We start from the raw sequence: 21,481 nt of genomic DNA on the forward strand, positions 1-21,481 counted from the left end.
GTGATGTGGGTGTATTTGGAGGACTTGGTCAGAAGCTGAGCACAGGTATTCTGGACCACCTGTAGACGGTTCAGGGAGGTTCTGCTCAGACACGTGAAAAGAGAGTTGCAGTTGTCTAAGCGTGAGGAGATGAAGGTGTGGATAACTGTCTCAAGTTAAGAGCAGGACAGAACGGGACTCAGCTTAGTAATGTGTTATGTTCATCAACCAGGCCTCTTCAGCTCCAGGACCCAGCCCAAACACCGCCCCTCTTCCTCTTCTTCTCCAGGCTGCTGATGAGCACAGCTGAGCTGAATCCATTTAATGACCAACGCCTGGGATAAAAAGGCTGTGCCATCAGCAGTCTAGGAGACAGCAGTGCAGGCTGTGTAACAACTGCAGCTTAGACATCTCATGGGGCTTAAAGGAGATGTACAGTTTGGTGTCATCTGCATAAAGATGGTAGGAGACTCCTTTGAAGGAGCTCAGTATGTGCTGCAGAGGAAGCAGATAGAGGAGGAAGAGTAGGGGCCCCAACACAGAGCCCTGTGGGACACCATAGGTGAGAGGGGTGCTGGAGGGCCTAAACTTGGAGACAGCCACAGAGAAGGAATGCTCAGACAGATGAGAGGAGAACCACTCCAGAGCAGATCCTGATAGGTCTACCCAGTCTCTCAGCCTCTCCAGTAGCAGGTGATGGTCAGCAGCGTCAAAGGCTGCAGTCAGATTATAAAGATTATACCTAGATTATAAAGCTCAGTGCTAGATGCTTCTCACACACAACTAGAGCTATGAAATGTCTGTTTCCTAAATTTCCCTAAGTCACTAGTCAAACACTTGGGTGATTTTTTTTATCCTTGTGCCTCAGTAATTCCCTAAAGCTGTGTGAGCGAGATTAGCTAAATTCGTCTACTTCACAGTTTTGTTTTACCCACGAGCCCCAGGGTGGGAGATTACTTGTGAAATTAACTTTTTTTTAAGTTTCATAAGTTTCCTCTGCCAGCAAAGCCTTTGATGTTGCAGTTTGGTGATAACACAAATCCAATTTATCTTATCAGGGTCCCCCATTTCTCTTATCATCACTGCCATCTTTGTCTCTCCTGTTATCAAAGTGCCTCTTTTCTCCTTTTCCTGAGTTCTTCCTTTTTGTCTTCTGTGTGTGTAAACAACATAGATACAACATAAAATCAATACCTGCTGCACACACACACGTGTGTGTACAGTAGCATGTGTGTGTGATGTGCCATCATCTTTTCCTCTTGATTCTTCCCAAACCCATATGTGATCCAGGATGAGAGTTGGCACCACAATGAGTTTTGCAAACGTCTGGTTGCTATGGCAACACAGCAGATCCTCTCAGAGCATCAGCCATCCTTGCTTGTTTGTGTCCAGAACAAAAGGAAAGGGGAAAAGGAAGCGGATGGAAATCAGAATAAAATAACAAAATGGTTATGGAGTGTCTGAGCTTGTCGTGGTGAATTGCTGTTGAAAGCGAAAGCTTTGAACATTAATTTCAAACAAGCACTCACACACAGAATCAAAATGTGAATTAGGGTTTTGCCCAGAAGCTCTTCCTAAAATCCCATTACACCCCCTCCCCAGCTCCCCCTACAATATTTTAGCAGATCCAATTCCTGCAGCCGAGACAGTTGGTGTGGAAACGGATCAGTAAAGCTGCAAATCCCTTTCTTTAACGACTCATTACCAGTTTCTGCTGCACATTATTGTCAATGTTTTGGTGCCTGGGCAGCAGCAGGAAGTGTCATCACTATCCAGGATTGCTTCGGGGATAGGGAGGATTGTGGGAATGCTGTGGCAATCATCATTGTTTGCCTTGCACACTCCCCTGTAATATTTCCGTTTCCTCCCGTAGTTAACGTTCCTCCGCTACCAAATCCATTATTGTGCAGACTGTCTTCAGCATCTCATATAAAACATGAGCAGGAGCAGAAATAATATTTTCTTTCATACATTTACTCTAAGTGGAATAAAAATGCCCAAGAGATCTGGTTCTGTTATTTATTTATTTTTTTATTTTTTTATTTTACATTTCACACTTCATGAGACCCGAGCTGGAGCTGCAGAGCAGTGTCAACGAAAGCAAAAAGGCCACATTTGTAGGTAAAAGAAACACAAACAACATAAATTCTGACTTTGGGAGAAATCTGGTGTTTTTTCTTTTCTCTCATCTTTCTGAGAGGATGTGGAGAAGGGGGGGGAGTCTGAGGGTGGAGCAGGAAAACTGGAGAGCACGGTGAAGATGAAAGGAATGTCTCTAAAGCCTTAAAGCAAAGGCTTAATGTTAAAGCAACTGATCTTCAGTCTGGTAGGATCATGTGGCCTGAGGTGGGTGAAATGAGTCAGATTCCTGCAGCTCCATAACCCTCTCACACGTTCACACTCTGCTCCTGGGTTAAGTGACACGTAGTAATTAGGGCTTCATGAACAGTACGACATTATAAATATATGACATCGTTAATATGTCATCTTTAAATGGAAGGAATTAGGAAAATCACTGCAAATGGAATTTTCACTCAGACATAAGAAGGAAAATCTTCTGTAAATAATCTTTGGAGTTTGAAAAATGGGAATAGCAACAGCCATGGTGTTATTAGTTCATGTCAGCTTTTAAAATCAGATATAACCCTCCCACTGTCCTAATGGGTGTGACCCGGTGATGAGAGTTGACCATTGAGCAGGGTTGATGGTTTATCCCTTGGGTCCATGTGGCAGGGATGAGGAGTGAGCACCACCTCACCCCTGCCACATGGACCACAAGGGATAAATCATCAATCCTGCTCAATGGTCAACTTTCCTCGCGGGGTCACACCCATTAGGACAGAGGGAGGGTTAAAAAAACACACTAATGTATTAATATATATTTGGGGCTCAAAAGGTACTGACAACCTTCTCCTAAATTAATTAATGAAGATAAAGTGTTGAAATATCCATTAATTATTTATTTGTTTATTCATTACAGCTTTTCTAAAGTTGGGCCATGGAAGTAGGTCCAGGAGTGAAATCAAGACTCTCCACTTCCTAGAGACATTCTCCAATTCCTTCTGAGAGATCTCTGTTCTCAGAATTGGGAGCACAAAAATCCTATAGACCAATGGTTCTCAGTCCTGGTCCTGGAGGGCCAGTATCCAGCCCGTTTAAGTTGTTTCTCTGCATCAACACCTGATTCAGTGGTTGATCACCTCTTAGAGCAGAATCTGTCACAAATAGTTCAATTTTACACACAAAAAATAAATCTCTCATCACAAAATAGTGTCACGGTCTGCGTCTGCGTCTCCCCTCATGTGTCTCCTTGTTTTCTCCATCCCTCTCTAGGTTCGCCTTTGTGTCTCCTAGCGCCCTCATGTGTCCTTTGTCTGCATCTCATTTATGTGTCTCTGTGTTCTTCATGTGTCTCCTGTTTGCAGCCCTCCAGGGCATTCCTCCCAGGTCCTGTGTCCTTGTAGCTCCAGCCTTTTTGTCCCCAGCTCCCTCCTGGTTTTCTTCATGTCTCTTAGTCTCCCCACCTCAGTTTCTATAGGTTTTTTATTTCAGTTGTGTGTGTGTGTGTGTGTGTGTGTGTGTGTGTGTGTGTGTGTGTGTGTGTGTGTGTGTGTGTGTGTGTGTGTGTGTGTGTGTGTGTGTGTGTCCTTTACCAGTCAGCTCTGGTGTCCTCCCCTGCTCCTTTCTGCTCCTCCTCTCAGTTATTGTTTTCACCTGTGCTGCCAGTTCTCCACACACCTGCTCCTCGTCTCCTATCACTCCAGCCCCAGTTTATAAACCCTGTCCTTGTCTCAGTGTTGTGTTGGTCCATTGTGCTTCTGTCATACTCTTCTCGTGTGTTCTCTAGTGTTTCCAGCGCTTCCAGTGTCTCCTGAGTTTTCTAGTGTTTTTGGATCTCCAGTTCAGCGTTGGATATTTTTGGTTTTTGGCTTCCAGCTTTTTGGATTTATTTTATTTTTGGTTCATCCGAAATAAAGGATTTTTTCTTAATCTTCACTCCTGCCTCGTGTCATCCTGGGTATCTGCATTTTGGGTCCTAACCATCTCCATGCTCGCATCGTGACAAATAGGAAGTCTTTGTATGTTTTTATTATACTTATCAAAACTGCTGATATTTACTTGTTGGTACAGCGCTACCCTACATATGATTTTCTTTTTCTGATCGTGATCCATCAGCTTTTCTCAGGGCTGATTCCAGGATCAGAACGGACACCTAAACTCTTCATCAAATGAAAACCTTCTAATGAGCCTTTTGAATCTCAAAGCAAATAAACTGTATCCTAAAATTATGTGACAAAGCGTGTTTATTTTATGTGTTTAAATTTATTTACAAAACTCATCAGTTCATTTGAAATAAGATCTGGAAGTCCCACAGGAGCTTGGCCCTCTCGTTCTCAACCACCTTGGAGGATGTTTCCCACTTTGTCCTTGGTGCTTCCAGCCCATACTCTGCACAGATGTTTCTGTATTTTTAATTACTGTTTGTTACACATTTATGTTGTTTTATTTGTATAATCACATTTTTTGGGATATTTTACATCATACATTTTAGATATTTTCCATAGTAGCTCTTCTTATTTTACATGTCATGTATTTTAATCCTTCCATTGTCTCCTCTGTGGAGCCCTCTGCCTTGGGACCAGTGGTCGGTGGCATCGGCTGGTGCGCTCCTAGGGTAGTGCCCAGGTAGTGGTGGGGGTTGTCACCCTCCCTCCCAGGGCGCCCTGGATTGGTGTCTTGGCTGCTGCCATCGATCTGCTGCTGTCAAGGCAGATGGCTCCTTTGATGGTGTGTCTTTCACCTGTCCAATCTGAGCTCAGTCTAGTGTTTACTGTGGTCTTTTAATGTGGTATGTGGATGTGTGTGTGCCTGGGAATGGTTTGTGGATTGGGGGTGAAACTGTCACAATTGTTTTATGTGTGGGAAAGGGAGGGAATTTGGGTTATATGGGTCATTTTAATCGGTTAAGCACTTTGTGTTGCATCCTATGCATAAAAAGTGTTATATAAATAAAGTTTGATTTGATTTGATTTGCTTCTGTACACAATTCCAGCCACTTGGTTGTGGTGTTCCATGTGTGGTTTCCCTGCCAGCATCTTACATCCAGCAGTTATGTGGTGGATTGTCTCAGGGGCCTCGTTGCATAGCCTACACCTTGGGTCTTGATATTAGCCACTTCAGTTATCTGTCTTTGGTAAATCCCATGTAGGGAGTAGTTCTCCCACAATGGTATTTTCAGCAGCTCCTCCTCTGTTTGCCATTGTCTGAGACATTTACCGAGTAGCCAATCATCTGTTTGGGCCTTGTCCTTGATGTACTTATGGATTTTAGATAATTCATCCTGTATAGTGGCTCTCACACTCACTAGTCCTTGGCCCTACTTCCTTACAGCTACTTTACAGTCTCAGTGTACTGGATTTGGGATGGAACGCTCCATGCATACTATACCATACCATAGTTTATTTATATAGCACATTTAAAACGCAACATGGGAGCTGCCCAAAGTGCTGCACAAGCTGGACCAAATCATGACCAATCAAAGCAACAAAAACAGAGGATAAAAATACCAATCAATAAAAACAAATATAACGTGGAATACTAAGAACACATCAAAACAATAATGCAATAAAACAATAAAACGAGGCATTTTCTAAAAGCCAAATCATAGAAGTGGGTCTTTAAATTAGATTTAAAAACCACATGGTCAATAGCTTCCTTGTCCTAACATCTGTGGTCTGTAGTTCTTCCTCTGGCCAGCTTATTATATATATATATATATATATATATATATATATATATATATATATATATATATATATATATATATATATATATATATATAATATACAAGCAGCCAAAATTAATTTTCTCCACAGGGTGCCTGGGCTCTCCCTTAGAGATAGGGTGAGAAGTTTGGTCATCAAGGAGGAGATCGGAGTTGACCCGCTGCTCCTCCTCATTGAGAGGAGCCAGTTGAGATGGCTCAGGCATCTGGTCAGGATGCCTCCTGGACACCTCTCTGGTGAGGTTGTCTGGGCACTTCCAACCAGGAGGATACCTAAAGGAAACCCCAGGACATGCTGGAGGTACCGTGTCTCTCAGATGGCAGTGGCACCCCCAGAAATGTTTCATAGGGGTGGCCATGGGGCCAGAGAAAATTTTGAAGTGGCACACCACATACATCCTTGTGGTAAATCTGGGAATGTTTAGCCTGTATTGATGTAAGAAAAGCTCCTTTATTCACATTCATTTAAAAAAATAGCATTAATATGACTTTTTAAAGAACAATGGTCTTCCCTGGGTGTGCACAGTATCGCCACCCCTGGCCACCCCATGGGGGCGCCACTGTCGGCTGGCCAGGGAACGCCTTGAGATTTCCCCGGAGGAGCTTGACCAAGTGGCTGGGGAGAGGGAAGTCTTGGCCTCTCTGCTTAGACTGCTGCCACCGCGACCCGACTCTGAATAAGCGGATGTGTCACAAAGTGGAAAAGCTTGGATTTAGTTTAAGTTGCATGATTTGTGTCTTATTGTTGACATGCTTATTTTGTGTTTTGAATGGTTTTTCCCTTTGTGGCGCCTCCCAGAGACATGAATTAGAACAAATGGGAACAGGTGTGGAATGCCACTGGTGCAATGGACTAAAAACGAGGTATAAAAGGAACTGAGGAAAGAGTCCGGGAGCGCAGCAGACACCAGGGAGACATGGACGAGGCCTGAATGAGAGCAAGAGACGCACCCTGGACGGTGACGTCTCTGGCATGGACACGAGCGTCCGAACCCCCGGAATGCAGATTGGCACCTGGAGCACTGTCCCGAGATGTGGACAAGCGGCCGAGTGTGGAGGATTGTGGATTGCCCTCTCCTCCCCCATGTGAGTGGCGCAATTTTGGTGCTGGTGCCTCTGTCTTGTTAGGGCCTTGGGCTGAGGAGGGTGTGACGTGTCCAAGGAGCAGAGCTGTGCCAGGGGGCTGCAGAGAGACCGGTGGTGCGCGCAGCAGTCAGTGGGCGAGGGGACGACGCTGGAGCCATGGTAGCTGCACAGACAGGTCGCTGCAGGAGGTCGACTTTGTGCCTGACAGCCAAAGGACAAGGTGGTGCAGACTGGGTCCCAGCTACGTGGGTCAACACGGGCCAGGAGGTGGCTCCTTGTACTGGACACTATTCCGCCCATGGTGATGCAGGATGTTTTATATTGTTTATAGGACTTTTATGTTTTTATTCCTGCAGCCTTTGAAGACTGGAACTTTTAGCATTGTCCTAGCTCCTCCCAATAAATTATCTGTTTTTGTGTTCAGTGGTTCCCCTGCCTGTTCTTTGGATCATGAGTCGCTTGTTTCCTCCTTGCATCCAGAACCTGCAGCCATTGGTCGGCTGCTACGGGGTGACCTGACAGATGGCTGATATCATCATCCCATAAAAAATGTTCATAACATTTTTGTAAAATGTTTCCTTTCTCCTCTTAATTTTAAAACCTAATTGAAAATTGAGTTTTATATTTAGGGGAGAGAAAACTAAATCACTGACTTCATCTCTGAATAAAGTTAGATTTACTGTTTTGACTTTTTTTTTTCAGAAGTATCAGAATAAGTGATCAAGGCTTTACATAAAATTGATGCACAGTTAGAAAAATACTTTTGTGCAGAAACATATCAGTTTGTAGGTGTATGCTGCTGGGGGTCCTGTGACAAAAGGAAAAAGCTAAGGAATGTTTTTTATTTCTGGACCAACATCAAATTCTGAAACTTTTGGCTCCAAATGTGATGTCATAAAAGTCAACATGGCCACAGAAATAGCCACATTTTTAGCGTAGGTGGAGGTTTGATCTGAGTTATGAGTCACTGCAGGTGCAATACACTCATATGAACAGATGAGTGTCCATCCTTCAGAGGAAAACAAAAGGCGTTGGTGGCTTTTTGTGTTTGTTTTAATAGACAGAGAATAATAAAACACGACTTTTTTAAATCACAAACACCACAAAAATAATAGTTTCACAAAAGATTACAAGAAATGAGGAATTTTGTTTTTGTTTCAACTTAGAAGAAAGTAATAAAGCTTAAAAGACAAAATAGATTATGTGGCTGTAAGATAGTAAAAGTAAGAAGGAAACCCCCTTTAAAGAGATGACTTTCTGTTTCTGATCTGAGGCTAAATGCTGAATCTACTGGGGATCATATGGTGGTGTATTTAAATTTGTGAGATTATTCATTTACTGTTAATCTGTATGTGGGAATCATGTATTCATCTTCATCTTTAAAGACTTTAATTTTGGATTTGCCTCCCTGAGCAGAGAAATCAGACCAAAATATGAGACCACACTGCCACCAACAGATGGGAAACCGCACATGACTATGATGTAGGACATCATCGTGAGAAGGTAAACCAAAATAAGGATGAGTAATCTCATAGAGATACACTGCCCCTGAAATGTTTAGACGAGAAAAAATAATGATCATTTTAATAGTTTGGAGTATTTTATTTTCAGTCTTCCATCCTAACATGTTCAAATGAAATTAATAGAGTAAATGTTAGATAAATTAATTACATAACTGTGAATATTAATCAAATGTTTATTATATTTTGTAACTTCATGTGGCTGATGTGTGTCCTACCTATAAAGAGTAAATTCTAATTTAAATAAAATACACAATTTTATTATTTGTTGTTTTGTGATGCAATGCCCTCATGTGGTGATGGTGGTGATGCAATTGAGTGCTTTGTCGATTTTTAGGCAGGAAGCCAACAGAAGCAGGTGTAGTGATGTGAAACTGACAACAGGAAGGTTTGTACCGGAAATCAACGCCGATCTTCAAAATAAAATCCAAATAAAAACTTTTTTTAAATACCATTCGAGTTCTCTCTAGAAAGTGTTAACTCTTTCAAGATAAAAACATATGAATTTACAACAGATGTAAAATGTGTCTGTTCAAGTAAAATGCTTAAAAACTAAACAATTTCCCAGTAACACTAAAATAAACACAAGAACATGCTTGTAACAGAATGAAAGGCAACACAACTGTGTGTGTGCGTGCGCACGCGTGCGTGCGTGCGTGCGTGTGTGTGTGTGTGTGTGTGTGTGTGTGTGTGTGTGTGTGTGTGTGTGTGTGTGTGTGTGTGTGTGTGTGTGTGTGTGTGTGTGTGTGTGTGTGTGTGTGTGTGTGTGTGTGTGTGTGTGTGTGTGTCTGCTCTATCTTCTCGATCCCCAGTGAGTCGTGGTGGATGGCTGCTTATACTGAGCCAGAATTCTCTGGAGGTTTCTTCCTGTTAAAAGGGAGTTTTCCTCTCCACTGTCGCTTTATGCTTGCTTAGTATGAGGATTGCTGTAAAGACACTGACAAAAGTCAGTGACTTGATGCAATTTGCTGGGTTCCTTATATAGGAAACATTATTTCTGATTGGCTTAATGAACTGACCTGAATTGGAATGTTTATTATGTGAAGTGCCTTGAGACGACTCTTGTCGTGATTTGGCGCTATATAAATAAAATTGAATTGAATTGAATACAATAAAACAAAAAATATCCAACCCTTTTAACTCAGAATCAAATAGTTCAATTTTACAGAAAAAAGAAATCTCTCTTCGTGAAAGAGCAAATGTTTGTATGTTTTATTGTGATCATCAACTCGGCTAATGTTTATTTGTGGGTACAGCTGTCCGCTACATATGATTTTTTTTCTGACCTCTCTGTCCATTAGCTTCTCTCAGAGCTGATTCCAGGATTAGAACAGACAACAACCAGCTTTTGAATATTAAAGCAAAAAATGGTTTAAAATGTTGTCTAAAATTATTATGTGTTTTTAATTCATTCATTCATTCATTCATTTACTTTCTTATGTGTTTGAATTAATTTACAAACCCCATTAATTCCACCTTCAGATGAGGCCACCACATTTTTAATATGTCTGTTTATTATATATATACATATACATATATATATATATATATATATATATATATATATATATATATATATATATAATATTTTTTGAAACAAACTCATACTGCTTTGTTTTTGGAACACATTTTTGCTTTGATTCCATTTCTCTGCCTTCCTCAGAGCATCACCAATGCTGGCGATGCTCTGAGGAAGGTTACAATGAGAGCTAAAGCATGTCAGCGAACGGTAAAAACAAGCTCTATTTACTCTGTGTATCAATCAATCAATCAATCAATCAATCAATCAAACTTTATTTGCATAGCACTTTTCTTGTACAAAACATACAGCTCAAAGTGCTTTACAGGTTAAAAAGAACCACAAAAGGGAATCAGATAAAAAAAATAAAAACACTGAACAAACATAACTAAATACATTTTATTTTTTAATTAGGTAAAAGTCCCTCCTCGTGTATGGGGTGCCATTTGTGATGTCAAACAGTTGTAACTTTCCAGTAATATTTTGGGTTGTTTAGCTTTACACAAGAGAAAAAAATTGAGAGCTCATTTTTAAAAGTCATATTTTCACCATAGAAAGCTAAATATTTAATTTAGAGTTAAATGTTAATTTTACAAACTAAATATTTAGGTCAGACCTAAATATTTAGTTTGTAAAATAAATGATCAATTCACGAACTAAATATGTCATTTGGAGCTAAAAATTTTGTTTACAGGGGTGGATCTACAAGGGTGACATAAAAGAAAGCCTTGCTGCCCCTGCTGCCACCCCAGCTGGCAGCTATAAATTCAAGAAAAATCAAAGTTTTTCAACTCTCAGGCTCATGAAGACCTATTTGCAGTCTGCTTTGGCAGAGAAAAGACTATGAAGCTAGGCTGTACTCAGCATTGAATCAAAATGGGCAAAATCTTTGGATCTTGATGAATGTGTAAATAGTTTTGCTGAGCAACATAGAAACTGCCGCATTCAGCTGTTGTAGGAAGGATATAATTTTATTATGTGTATTATTTTTGTGATGGGCCTTTAAGCTTATTAAATGAGGACCCAAAACAAATGAATATGTAAATACTGGGAAAAGAAAAAGGAAAACGTGTTTCTGAGTGAACAATAGAACCAAAGTACAATATCTCAGTGCAGTGAAATATTATGTCTCTGTGTGTGTGTGTGTGTGTGTGTGTGTGTGTGTGTGTGTGTGTGTGTGTGTGTGTGTGTGTGTGTGTGTATTGCCACCCTAGAAAAATGTTTGCCCCTCTTCTGCCACCCCATCAATAATTTTGTAGATCCGCCCCTGTTTGTTTATAAACATAAATATTTAGATCCCTGCTAAATATTTTATTAATATTATAATTTTACCGAAAATGCACTAAAGTGCAAAGCTATTGACTACACGCGTCTGACACGCATTTATATAGTTTATCAGAACAAAAAGTTTATTTGGGGTGACTTGCTCTAATTTCAAATTATATATTTAGTTAGTAAATTAAATATTTATTTTACAAGCAAAATATTCAGTTTGTAAAATAACAATTTAACTCTAAATCAAATGTTTAGGGCCATGACAGGCTAAATAACACCAAATTTGCGGTTAAATTGTTGCAACATTTATTTTGAAAAATCTCTACCGGAAACGTGTCCTAATGGCAGCTGAGTTTCAGCGGTCTGTCTGTCTGATTGCTGCTCACCGGAGCCTGTAGCTGCAGGCGGGCGGGACGCCGTCCGAAGCCCTTTCTGTGCTCCGTTTTCGCTCCGCGTGGAAGCAGCAGCCTGCTCCTGTGGGTCTGGGTGAGAGAGGAGGTGAAGATGCTGACGGACACGATTGTTGAGGAGGAATTTGAGATCAAGGAGGAGGAACCGTGGTACGACAAGCAGGACCTTGAACATGGTAAATTTCCTTTATGTCCTTACAATGAAACTCAAACATTTATTTATTTGCCAAACTGCAGAGAAGGTTCAAACAGCAGGTGAATAATTTAAAATTAAAACGTGAGCAGAAATCCAAAGGGTACATTTGTGCAAATGTTTGATTGTCTGGTGTTAATTATTTTATTTTAGACATTTTGATTTTATAAAACATCTTCAGTGTGATTAGGTAGATTAAAAGAAAAAAAACCACAGAAAAAAGCAGAGGTCAGCAGGACTGTCACATATGCGGCAAAGTGAAAAAGGTTTATCAGGTGACTTTGATTTTATATGTTCATACTCATTATTGCTAATAATTTAAATACTGCAGCTATAAGTAGGTTATGTGATAAAATCCTCCCTCTCCAAATGTATGACTGTAATTCTGATTTGAAAATTCAATCAGAAGGATTACAGGATCCCTGCTGTTAAAACTCAGAACAACACAAAGCTGCCAGAGGGATCCATGTTGGAACTAGCTTCTGGTGTTTCTCCTGCAGACCTGCAGCTGGCTGCAGAGCTGGGAAAGTCTCTCCTGGAGAGGAACCGGGAGCTGGAGCAGGGTCTGCAGCAGATGTACACCACCAACCAGGAACAGCTGCAGGAGATTGAGGTATGGATCTGATCATCTTCCTTCATCTACTAACTGCTTTTTTCATCAAACACGGATTTGTTTCTAAATTTACGCATTCAGAGTTTTTGGTGTAAACTTATAAAAATGATTTTAGGGTAAAAAGTGCAGATGTGACTCTAATTTGTCTCTGGCTTTGAGCAGAAGTGTCCTTTACCTTACGTTTAATTAACCAGATCAATGAAGCACCATTAAACTCTGAACACTAAAACCTGAAATGCATGGGTGCGATACTCCTCCTATAGAGGCTGTTTTCAACATGCATGGTTCACCGTAGCCTTTAAGATAAGTGATTTATGTATATCAGGTTTCCATAACATAAATTAATGCATTTAGTTGTTTTTGTTTACAAATGCATTGTTTTCAGCCTGATGATTAAGGTTTATTAAAAAAATGAAAGCTAATTTTTTTTCATTTGTTTTTTATTTAGTAAGATTGGACCACATCTTATCAAACAACAGATTCAGTCCGTTTGATCTGATTTTTCTAACTAAAACCTCAGATTTGAGCTAAAACGGGTTTACACTTGGTCAGTGTTTGCTGTCTGAATCTAAAAGCATAACCCGAGTGTCCCTGCTGATCCACAGACTTAATCTCCTAAGAGCTGAACTTGTTAGAAGTGTTACGGCTGATTACCTGATTTACCGTCAGTGTTGATTCAAGCAAAATGCAGCAAGCAACCCATCTGAGTCAGCAGATCTGTTTTCAAGTCAGCGCAGAGTGTTTCTGTGCACACTAATGTTAAAGGTGGTAGATAAGATGCTGACAGTTTCAAGATGTCCTGCAGCTGATAAGATAAACTGTTTATAAATTCAGTTATTAAACAGACATGCTGGAGACTTCAGGTGTGTCTGGGAAACAAAAATTTTAATTACATTTTCTCCTCTGACTCCAAGTAAGGAATAAATCAAATGAAGGTCTGCCATACACTATATTATTTACTCAGGTTAAGGCCAAGTTCAGCGTTAAAGTGACGATATTTCGTTTTTAACAATAATCTCTGGAAATATCTATGCAATGTTGTTGGAAATGAATTAAATGAAGCCCAGTTTCATAACATATGACCATAAAAATTGGGTCTAAAATTCACGGGTGCAGGAATAAAGTCTCTGGGCATCGCCATATTAGACGCAAAGTTTCCTACATGAGCCTGTGAGGACAAAAGGCATTTACTGATTTGTAACAAACGGTTACAAAATGTTCACCATTCATAAACGTTGTCGTTTTAAACATTTACCTCTCCACTCGTTACCAAGGGAGTCTGACGCGCTTGTCATTTTGCTGGAGGTTGAACGATCTGACCAAGTACTCATTCAAAAATTGCACTCCCAGGAATTTTTGACCCTAATGGCCATCCATTGGTAAGGTCTCACTCAAACACAAAAGTACCACTTGCTTGCAATGATTTAGGCATGCACTGCCCCGTCACCAGGGAAACTACACATTGTCACTTTAATCCTTTAATTAGAGTTATAAAAACTAAATTAAAAAGCTGTGGACATTATCAGTGTTTTGATGTATTTAATGGGTTTTATTCAACTTTTGAAGTTTGACTATTTTTCAGGTATATTGGGTATGAATGATGTAATGCTCTCTAATTTAGAGTAGGTGGCATCATGATAACATCATGAAGGATTAGAGCTGTTAGTAATCTGCTAAAGCAGCCATCCACTGTTGCAACTGAACAGAACATGTTTATGCAACATTTCTGTGTGGACCGTTTAAGATGTGACACACTCTGAGCCTGATCCTAGTGATCAGGCTCAGAGTGTGTCACATCTTAAATGGCCCAATACTCGCACTTCCACGCTTGCACCCTTCAATTGTGCGATCCTGACCAGGGGTGCAAGTGTGTAGGGTTTTCCAATTATCAAGTGGGGATGTTAGTCTTAACCCTTTTGCATCACTGATCCGCATTTGGGTGAAGGAAATTACCCTCAATCCACTACTGCGGGAGAAAAGACTCAGGTGACTTTTATGAAAATATGTATTTTCTAATGAAAGTAGTTGATTTTAGGATGATTAGTTGATGCTCTGAAACTTTTAGACAAAACAGCAATGAATGTCAATTTAAATAATTGTCTGGTTGTTTGTTTGAAGGCCTGTAATAAAGGTTATATATATATATATATATATATATATATATATATATATATATATATATATATATATATATATATATATATATAATTTTTTAAACACATCACAGCCACTAGCATCCCGGCATGCATTGTGGTCGATTATGCAATGCTCCCGGTCTCAATTGGACTTTAGGGAGCCTAAGTTATGCCCATGTAATTCCGGACCATGGGGCTAAAAACGCTATTTTCTATTTCCGCTTGTTATGTGCCATGGATTTCACAAATGATGTCCGGGAATTTTCAAAGATGCATTTTGATGGCACTATATTTATGTTCCCATCTGTGATGATAAATTAGCATTATTAGCATCCGTTAGCATGAGGCAGCTAATGCTGGATATGGTATAACTATAAAATGTGCTGCACAATTAGCTGTCTCTCAATACAATATTTTTCTGTCTTTATGGCTGTTTTTATATTAGGAAATTGTGTGGTTACATTATTTTATTAACTTGAAAAAATAAGTATTGTTAAACTAATGCCACATTATTTAATCTTTAAACTATTGTTGCAAAAAGTGAACTCAGTACTATTTTACTTCACACCGTTTTCCCTGCAGATAAAAAGTTGAACATTAGAACAAGAGGATTCTGATAGCACCAGATATTTTTCATTTAGATTTTTTGACAACATCTCCTAAAAAATGCTAATAAACACACCTGTAATTGAATTTGTCTTCAAAGGGCCCTGTTATTCTGCAAAACGTCTATGTCATGAAATCACATCAGCATTTGCAGTAAAGACTTCCATAAAAAGTAAAAGACGGAAGATACCACAAGCTTTCATTTCCTCCCCTAAACAAGTTGTAATCACCATAGCAACCACTCAACCTGCAGGGGATTCTTTCCCAATGTGCCCAGCTCATCTCTCTACAACTTCTTTACTCTAAACATATCTTCTCTTTCTTCATCAGTACCTGACCAAGCAGGTGGACCTCCTCAGGCAGGTCAATGACCAGCATGCTAAAGTCTACGAGCAGCTTGACGTTTCCGCCCGAGAGCTGGAGCAGAACAACCAGAAACTGATTGTGGACAACAGGATAGCCCAGCAGAAGACCCAAGGGTAGGACAAACACTGATCCGATAAAAACTAGCATGTGCCATTTGGATCAGCTTTACTGCGCTTGCTTTTTCACACAGGCTGACAGAAACAGTCGAGCTGCTTCAAACGCAGGTGGATGAGCTGCAGCATCAGGTGGAGGAGTTGAAGCTGAGCCCGGTTCAGCCTCGGGCATCTCCACACAGAGAGAACTGGTCTCCTCGTGGCTCTCAGAGTGCTTCCTGCCTGCAGGAGCTGCAAAACACTCTCAGGTGAGGAAACGGCTCCTCTGGTCCTACATGTGATCACATGAATTAATAATGAGGGGAAATAACTCTTGTTGTTGCGGTATTTTAATGGTTTAGGTGAGACCAAAACAAAAACACATTTGCCATGATGCTTTCTCAGCCTGATGAGAATGTCTCAGCTGTGTTGCCACTGATTCAGAAGCTGGTTTTCTTAAGCTTCATGAATGGATCGGCAAATCCTCTCCAGTGTGCTAATCCCTCTCCTCGCAGCAGATATCATTCTGAGGCCACTTCCTGTTGATCTGTAGCAACTTCATTCATTCATTCTCCATCATGTGCAACTCTGTCCCAACTCATGGAAAACATGCAGGTCAGTCAGATATCAAGTCTGGTTGATAAGGACACGGCAGCATCTGAAATCCATGTGTGGTGGATGAGGTTGGAAGAAAGGAGGTCAAAGTCTGAGCTGGAGGAAACGAGTGTACGTCGATAACCCTCTGAGGCAGATGGATTTTAATCCATTCACTTTGGCTTCATGATTAGGAATCGTTTTTATTTCACCTTAGTTAAAAACAACCTAAAACCTGTTTGAATCTGGAACACTTTTTCTAAAAGCCAAAAAAAAAAAACATTAATTTGTTTATTTCAGTGTTACACTGATCAACCACAGAGCACCAAGCTAAACTTGGCTGATGAACTTTGGCCCTTTGACTCTGTCTGTGTTTCACCTTTGACATTGTTTTTCCTTTTTAAAAGCAGACGCGTCATAGATTAGTAAGACTTGGTTATGTAACATTGGACAGAAATAACTGATGGAAGAAACCTGCAACGCTGCAACTATCCTAATGTATTCCCTGCTTGAAGCAATGAGAGAAATTGCTTTAGCTTTTTTATTTATATACACTGCAAAAATCAATTTTCAAGAAAGTAAAAGAAGCTTTTTTATAGACATTTATCGTATTTATTTTGTCTGAAAAGAAAACATTTTCTTACACTGCAAAAACACTAATAGTTTAAACAAGGTAAATATTTCTGAATGTGATAAAAATTTCTTGTCTTGAATAAAAAATTTGCGAATGAGGTAAAAAAAATTGTTGCTTGGCCAGAATTTTTAAAACTAGCATGTGAATCGAACTGCTGTGTGTCTTTAAATTAGCTAGACTCAATTAAACATATATATCTTTGTATGTGTGTATGTATTTCTAACATGAACGTCTCTGACGTCAGATTTAAAATTTGATGGATTTGTTTAGGTCGGGCTGTGGTCCTGATGAGCTCTCGTACGATCTGGAGTCCTCCATTGCATTGTGGAAGGAAGAGGAGCAGGTGTCACTGCGTCAGTCGCTCCGTGCTCTTCAGACTCAGTTTGCTGCTGAGCGCGCTCAGCGTGAGGAGGCGGAGCAAGAGGCGGAGCTTCTGGCAGCAGAAAATGCTGCTTTGGAGCAACAGCTGGCAAGGATGGAGCGATATCAGGTCAGATTAATGTTGCTCATCTCATGTTTTCCTTTATAATGCTCTTATTTACTGTCAGCATCATATTTGTTTAATGAAAAGTTTATTTGCTGATGATTTTTTTTGTTTACAACTTGACTCTTTTTTTTTTCAGTCCAGAGTGTCTGAGTTGGAGGATGAAGCTGAGGAGCTTCGTCAACTCTGGAAATTAGAGTCTTCATCAAGATCCAGCAGGTTGAACATCATCCACGGGCTGCTGCCACACTCGCTGCTCCTCAACCCAGAGGAGGAGAATGAAGGAGCGCCAGCGGCAGTGAAAAGCCCGGCTATCCTGAAACGATGTGCGAGCGAGCGGCTGATGAAAGCCACACCGGTACCCGACTCTCTTGACAGAATCTACGACCATGAGTGCTCCTGCGTGCGTCGAGCTGAGGTGGTGAAGTACCGAGGGATCTCGCTGCTGAACGAAGTCGACGCCCAGTACAGTGCCTTGCAGGTGAAGTATGACGAGCTGCTGCAGCGCTGCCAGCTGGGGAAAGAGGAGGAGCAGACCTCAGGGATCAGCACAGCTCATCCAGCTCCAGCAGACGTAGAGGACCGCAGGGATGACTTTCACCAGCCGGAGTATAAAGAACTTTTCAGGGAAATCTTCTCTCGCCTTCGGAAAACCAAAGAAGAGCTGATTGAAAACAGAGAAAGACCCTCAGGTGATCAAACAAATTAGCTGCTTCCAGCTCCATCAGCTCCAGTCTTCCAATGACAGAACAACTCCTCACAAAGACTTTTATTTGACCAGTTGGTGACTGTCATAGAAGGAATGACTCTAGATAAGAGGGCAGCTCATGTAGCAGATGTGGTTGATTTTGCACAGAAAACACCAGTGCCTGCATCTCTGTCTACTGTACAATCACAGCTCCTGTGGAAACATCTGGAAAAGCATTCAGAAAAAAGGCTGGAAACACTTCCTTTTATTGGTACCATTGTTTTCTGTTAACAGCATCCTGATCCTTACACACGTTTTAACTCTTACGAATAAAAAACAGCTGATTTCAGTGTAAAAATGCTATGTTTAGGTCGTTCTTTTAAAAGTCTTAGATAAAAACACTGACTTAACACTTTAAATCAAGGTGAGTTCATTTGGTGATGTTTTAACTGTGGTCTCCACTGGCTTCTGAGGGAAATCTCTTCCTATTTTGCCGTAATCGGCCCACATTTAGTGTTTTTTGAATAAGGAATGGAACGACTTTTTTTTTATTTAAAAAGAATGATGCCATGAAAACATAAAAGCCATTAAACACGTCCAATCTGGAATTTCAGCTGGTTTAATCCTAAAATAAAATAATCTTTTTAGAAAACTCAAAAGAAAATTAATGGAACCCTATAAAATCGTGTTTCCAGAATAGCTGATGATTGATTTGTCATTTATAAAGTAGACGTTAGTTGTGCCAGTCGCTGCAGCATTTTAATAAGCATTATGGTAAGGCTGTGAGGATTTCTGTAAGTGTAACTTATATTTCTCTGACTTGATTCCTGTAAGGTAGCCTCTGAAGGATTGTTCTAGTGAAGTTTACCAAAATTCTGACTCTGTACTTGATCACTTGACCCGTAAAAACTTGAAGGAATGTGTGTGTAGGAGCTCCTGTTGTATTTGTGTATCCTTGTTAAGCCTAGGTGGAACCTCTGGAGATGCACCTGGCATCATCAGTGTTGTTGGGACACTTTTGTGTTTTTGGAAGCTTTAGAGCAGAATAAGCTGCAATATGTATGCTGTATTTTCACCTGTGTTGTTACTGCAACAAGCCATAAAATATGAAGCAAAGTGGGACTGCAGCGGTTATCTTTTAAAGACCCGATTTAAGTTTTATACATTAATTCTTGCTTCACCTTGATATCATTAATCCAGCTTGATAAAAAAATAGCTGAAAAGTGGTGTCAAGACATCGGTATCTGTTGCCAAATGTGGTTTTCAAAGTTTGCTGCTTTAGTGTTTTTAGATCTTGCTACTAAAGTATGATTGAAAGACATTTACACTAAATTGATGCTAAGATTTGGTATTTACTGTGTTGATCCTTTTTTTAAGACCTCAGCTGATCACCTAGACTTGCTGTTCATTAACTTCTAGACCAGAGGTCTGTACCCTCTATAAATACAAAAAGCCATTTCCCCCTCAGTCCACCAGAATAAAACGTGATTAGTTTTATTTTCAATGTTCCAGGACCTTTTGAAAAAAGATTTAGTATTTTCTGAGAAATCTACACAGAACAGGTTAAGGAATCTGAACTTGCGTTGAAGAAAAAGATTAATGGACCCAAGACTGAGCCATGTGGAACCCCCTCAGCAGTTTTAAAGCAAAGCAAGTGGTGTCTACTGAAACATAAGCATAAGATTTATATGGTCTGCTGAATCAAAGAAAGCACTGAGATCCAGTAGTATGATCACTGATCAATTCCCAGTGTCAGACACCTTTAAGAATGTTATAGACCATCAGCAGCAAAGCTTACTGTTGTTGTTAAACCTGGACTATAAAGGGCAACCAATATTTAATCTACAACTTTTTTCCTATTTAATTTTTCACAATGGTCATGTAGAAATGGACTGAAAAGTATCAATACAGCTCACATCCAGACATGGTTTCTTGAGCAGAGGTTACCTCAATTTCTTTTGCTGTTTGTAAAGACTAGGGATGTCCCAGTCCCAGATATCGAATGTAATTTGGCATTGGCCCAAACAGTGCATCGGATTATATTGGACTGCATGAAAAATCTCCGATATAAGCAGTCTGTTAAGGTTCACATTTTTGCAACCAATGGTTAAAGAATTGTCTTTTTTTTTCATACTTACTGTTATTGGCTCTTGTTCCCCGATTTATTAATATCACCTGATCAAGCCTTTCATACAGGCCACACTAGGAAACAGGTAAAAGTGTGTATGATTTCTGCTGATATCGTATCAGATTGCTGTCCGTACCGGTCAATACTGAAGGCTGCAATATCTGTATCGTATTGGAAGTGAAAACATTGGACCGGGATATGCCTAGTATTAATCAACAGTGGTCCAGGAATGGAGAAGAATCCAAGCAGCTGGAGGTAATATTCATGATCAGTCTGCCACTAACCTGTAAATAAGAAAACAATGACTGTGTGATAGACAGTCGTTTCCTTCTGTAACTTTAATATTTATGTAATGAACTTAAATACTGCTAATTAATAATTTTATATTAAACATATTTTTCTGTTGTGACAAATTTTAGATTAGGAAAAGCTCAGTTTTTCATTTTTAGGCCCATAATTCACACAGGAGTGTAAGAACTACCGGTAATCATATTAAACCTTTTTAAACCATTTAAATTTGTAAATGGGGCCTAAGCTTGCCTTTAAAAGTTGAAAATAAAAGCATCATTCAATTTGCACAAGACTGTCCTAAAAAGGCACTTTAGATGGAACGTCAACAAAAAAAAAAAAAAAACACCAAAACTCACCCAATCATTCTCAGAGTTCATCAGCTGGGTTTGGGTTTAGAGTCACATTTATGAGCTGAACAGGACACAATTTTACCCCAAACTGCATCTTTATTGTTTCTGATGAAAACAATCGGTCACTCCAGGAAAAAAGGAGAAATATTTGAAAACCTACATTCAACTTAAACATTAACACCCTCCACTGTTCCTTTAAGTTGACATGTCAGTAGTTACACAGAAGAGCCACCATTACTGCAGCAGATTTGAGGTCCACCACTCACTAAACCATTGGGTACAAATCCACTTTCCCTTTTATCTTGATGTGTTCAGCAATTCTTTAAGTGGCTTAACGCATCCTTACAGCTCTCATCCAGGATGTGATAAATGTTCTGCCCTCACTCGAAACCAGTCAGACAAAACAAAAGGTGTTAAATTGATGTTTTACTCTCAAGACTCATGAGTTTTTATTCTCAAAATTTACTGCATTTTCTACCTTTGCTGTTAGAACAACGGGCATGATGACATTCGGTTTGTCTTTCACGTGTCAGTTCAGACAAAGATAAATCACGTTGAAAATGTAACCAAACCAAATGAAAGCTGTCTCAACTGATTTCAATCCCAATTTAAAGAATCTATTATGAGGTTCTTAATTAGATAGTAAATGCAAAATAAAAAATTCTAACGTGAAACCGTAAATGTATACTTATTTTACTATTTCTTCATCTCTTTAAAGTCACTTGTCAGACTT

General features: G+C 39.9%; 1 protein-coding gene across 1 annotated transcript; it reads left to right on the top strand.

Moving 5' to 3' along the window:
- Positions 1-11,539: 11,539 nt before the first annotated feature.
- On the top strand, positions 11,540-18,139 carry LOC107387737 (cerebellar degeneration-related protein 2). Its single transcript, XM_015962884.3, has 6 exons — positions 11,540-11,750; positions 12,268-12,380; positions 15,452-15,600; positions 15,678-15,848; positions 17,078-17,297; positions 17,431-18,139. Exons 1-6 carry the CDS (start codon positions 11,669-11,671, stop codon positions 17,998-18,000), a joined length of 1,305 nt encoding a protein of 434 aa, XP_015818370.1. The 5' UTR covers positions 11,540-11,668; the 3' UTR covers positions 18,001-18,139.
- Positions 18,140-21,481: the final 3,342 nt, after the last annotated feature.

Source organism: Nothobranchius furzeri, chromosome 16 (genome assembly GCF_043380555.1).
Source record: "Nothobranchius furzeri strain GRZ-AD chromosome 16, NfurGRZ-RIMD1, whole genome shotgun sequence".
Lineage (NCBI taxonomy): Eukaryota > Metazoa > Chordata > Actinopteri > Cyprinodontiformes > Nothobranchiidae > Nothobranchius > Nothobranchius furzeri.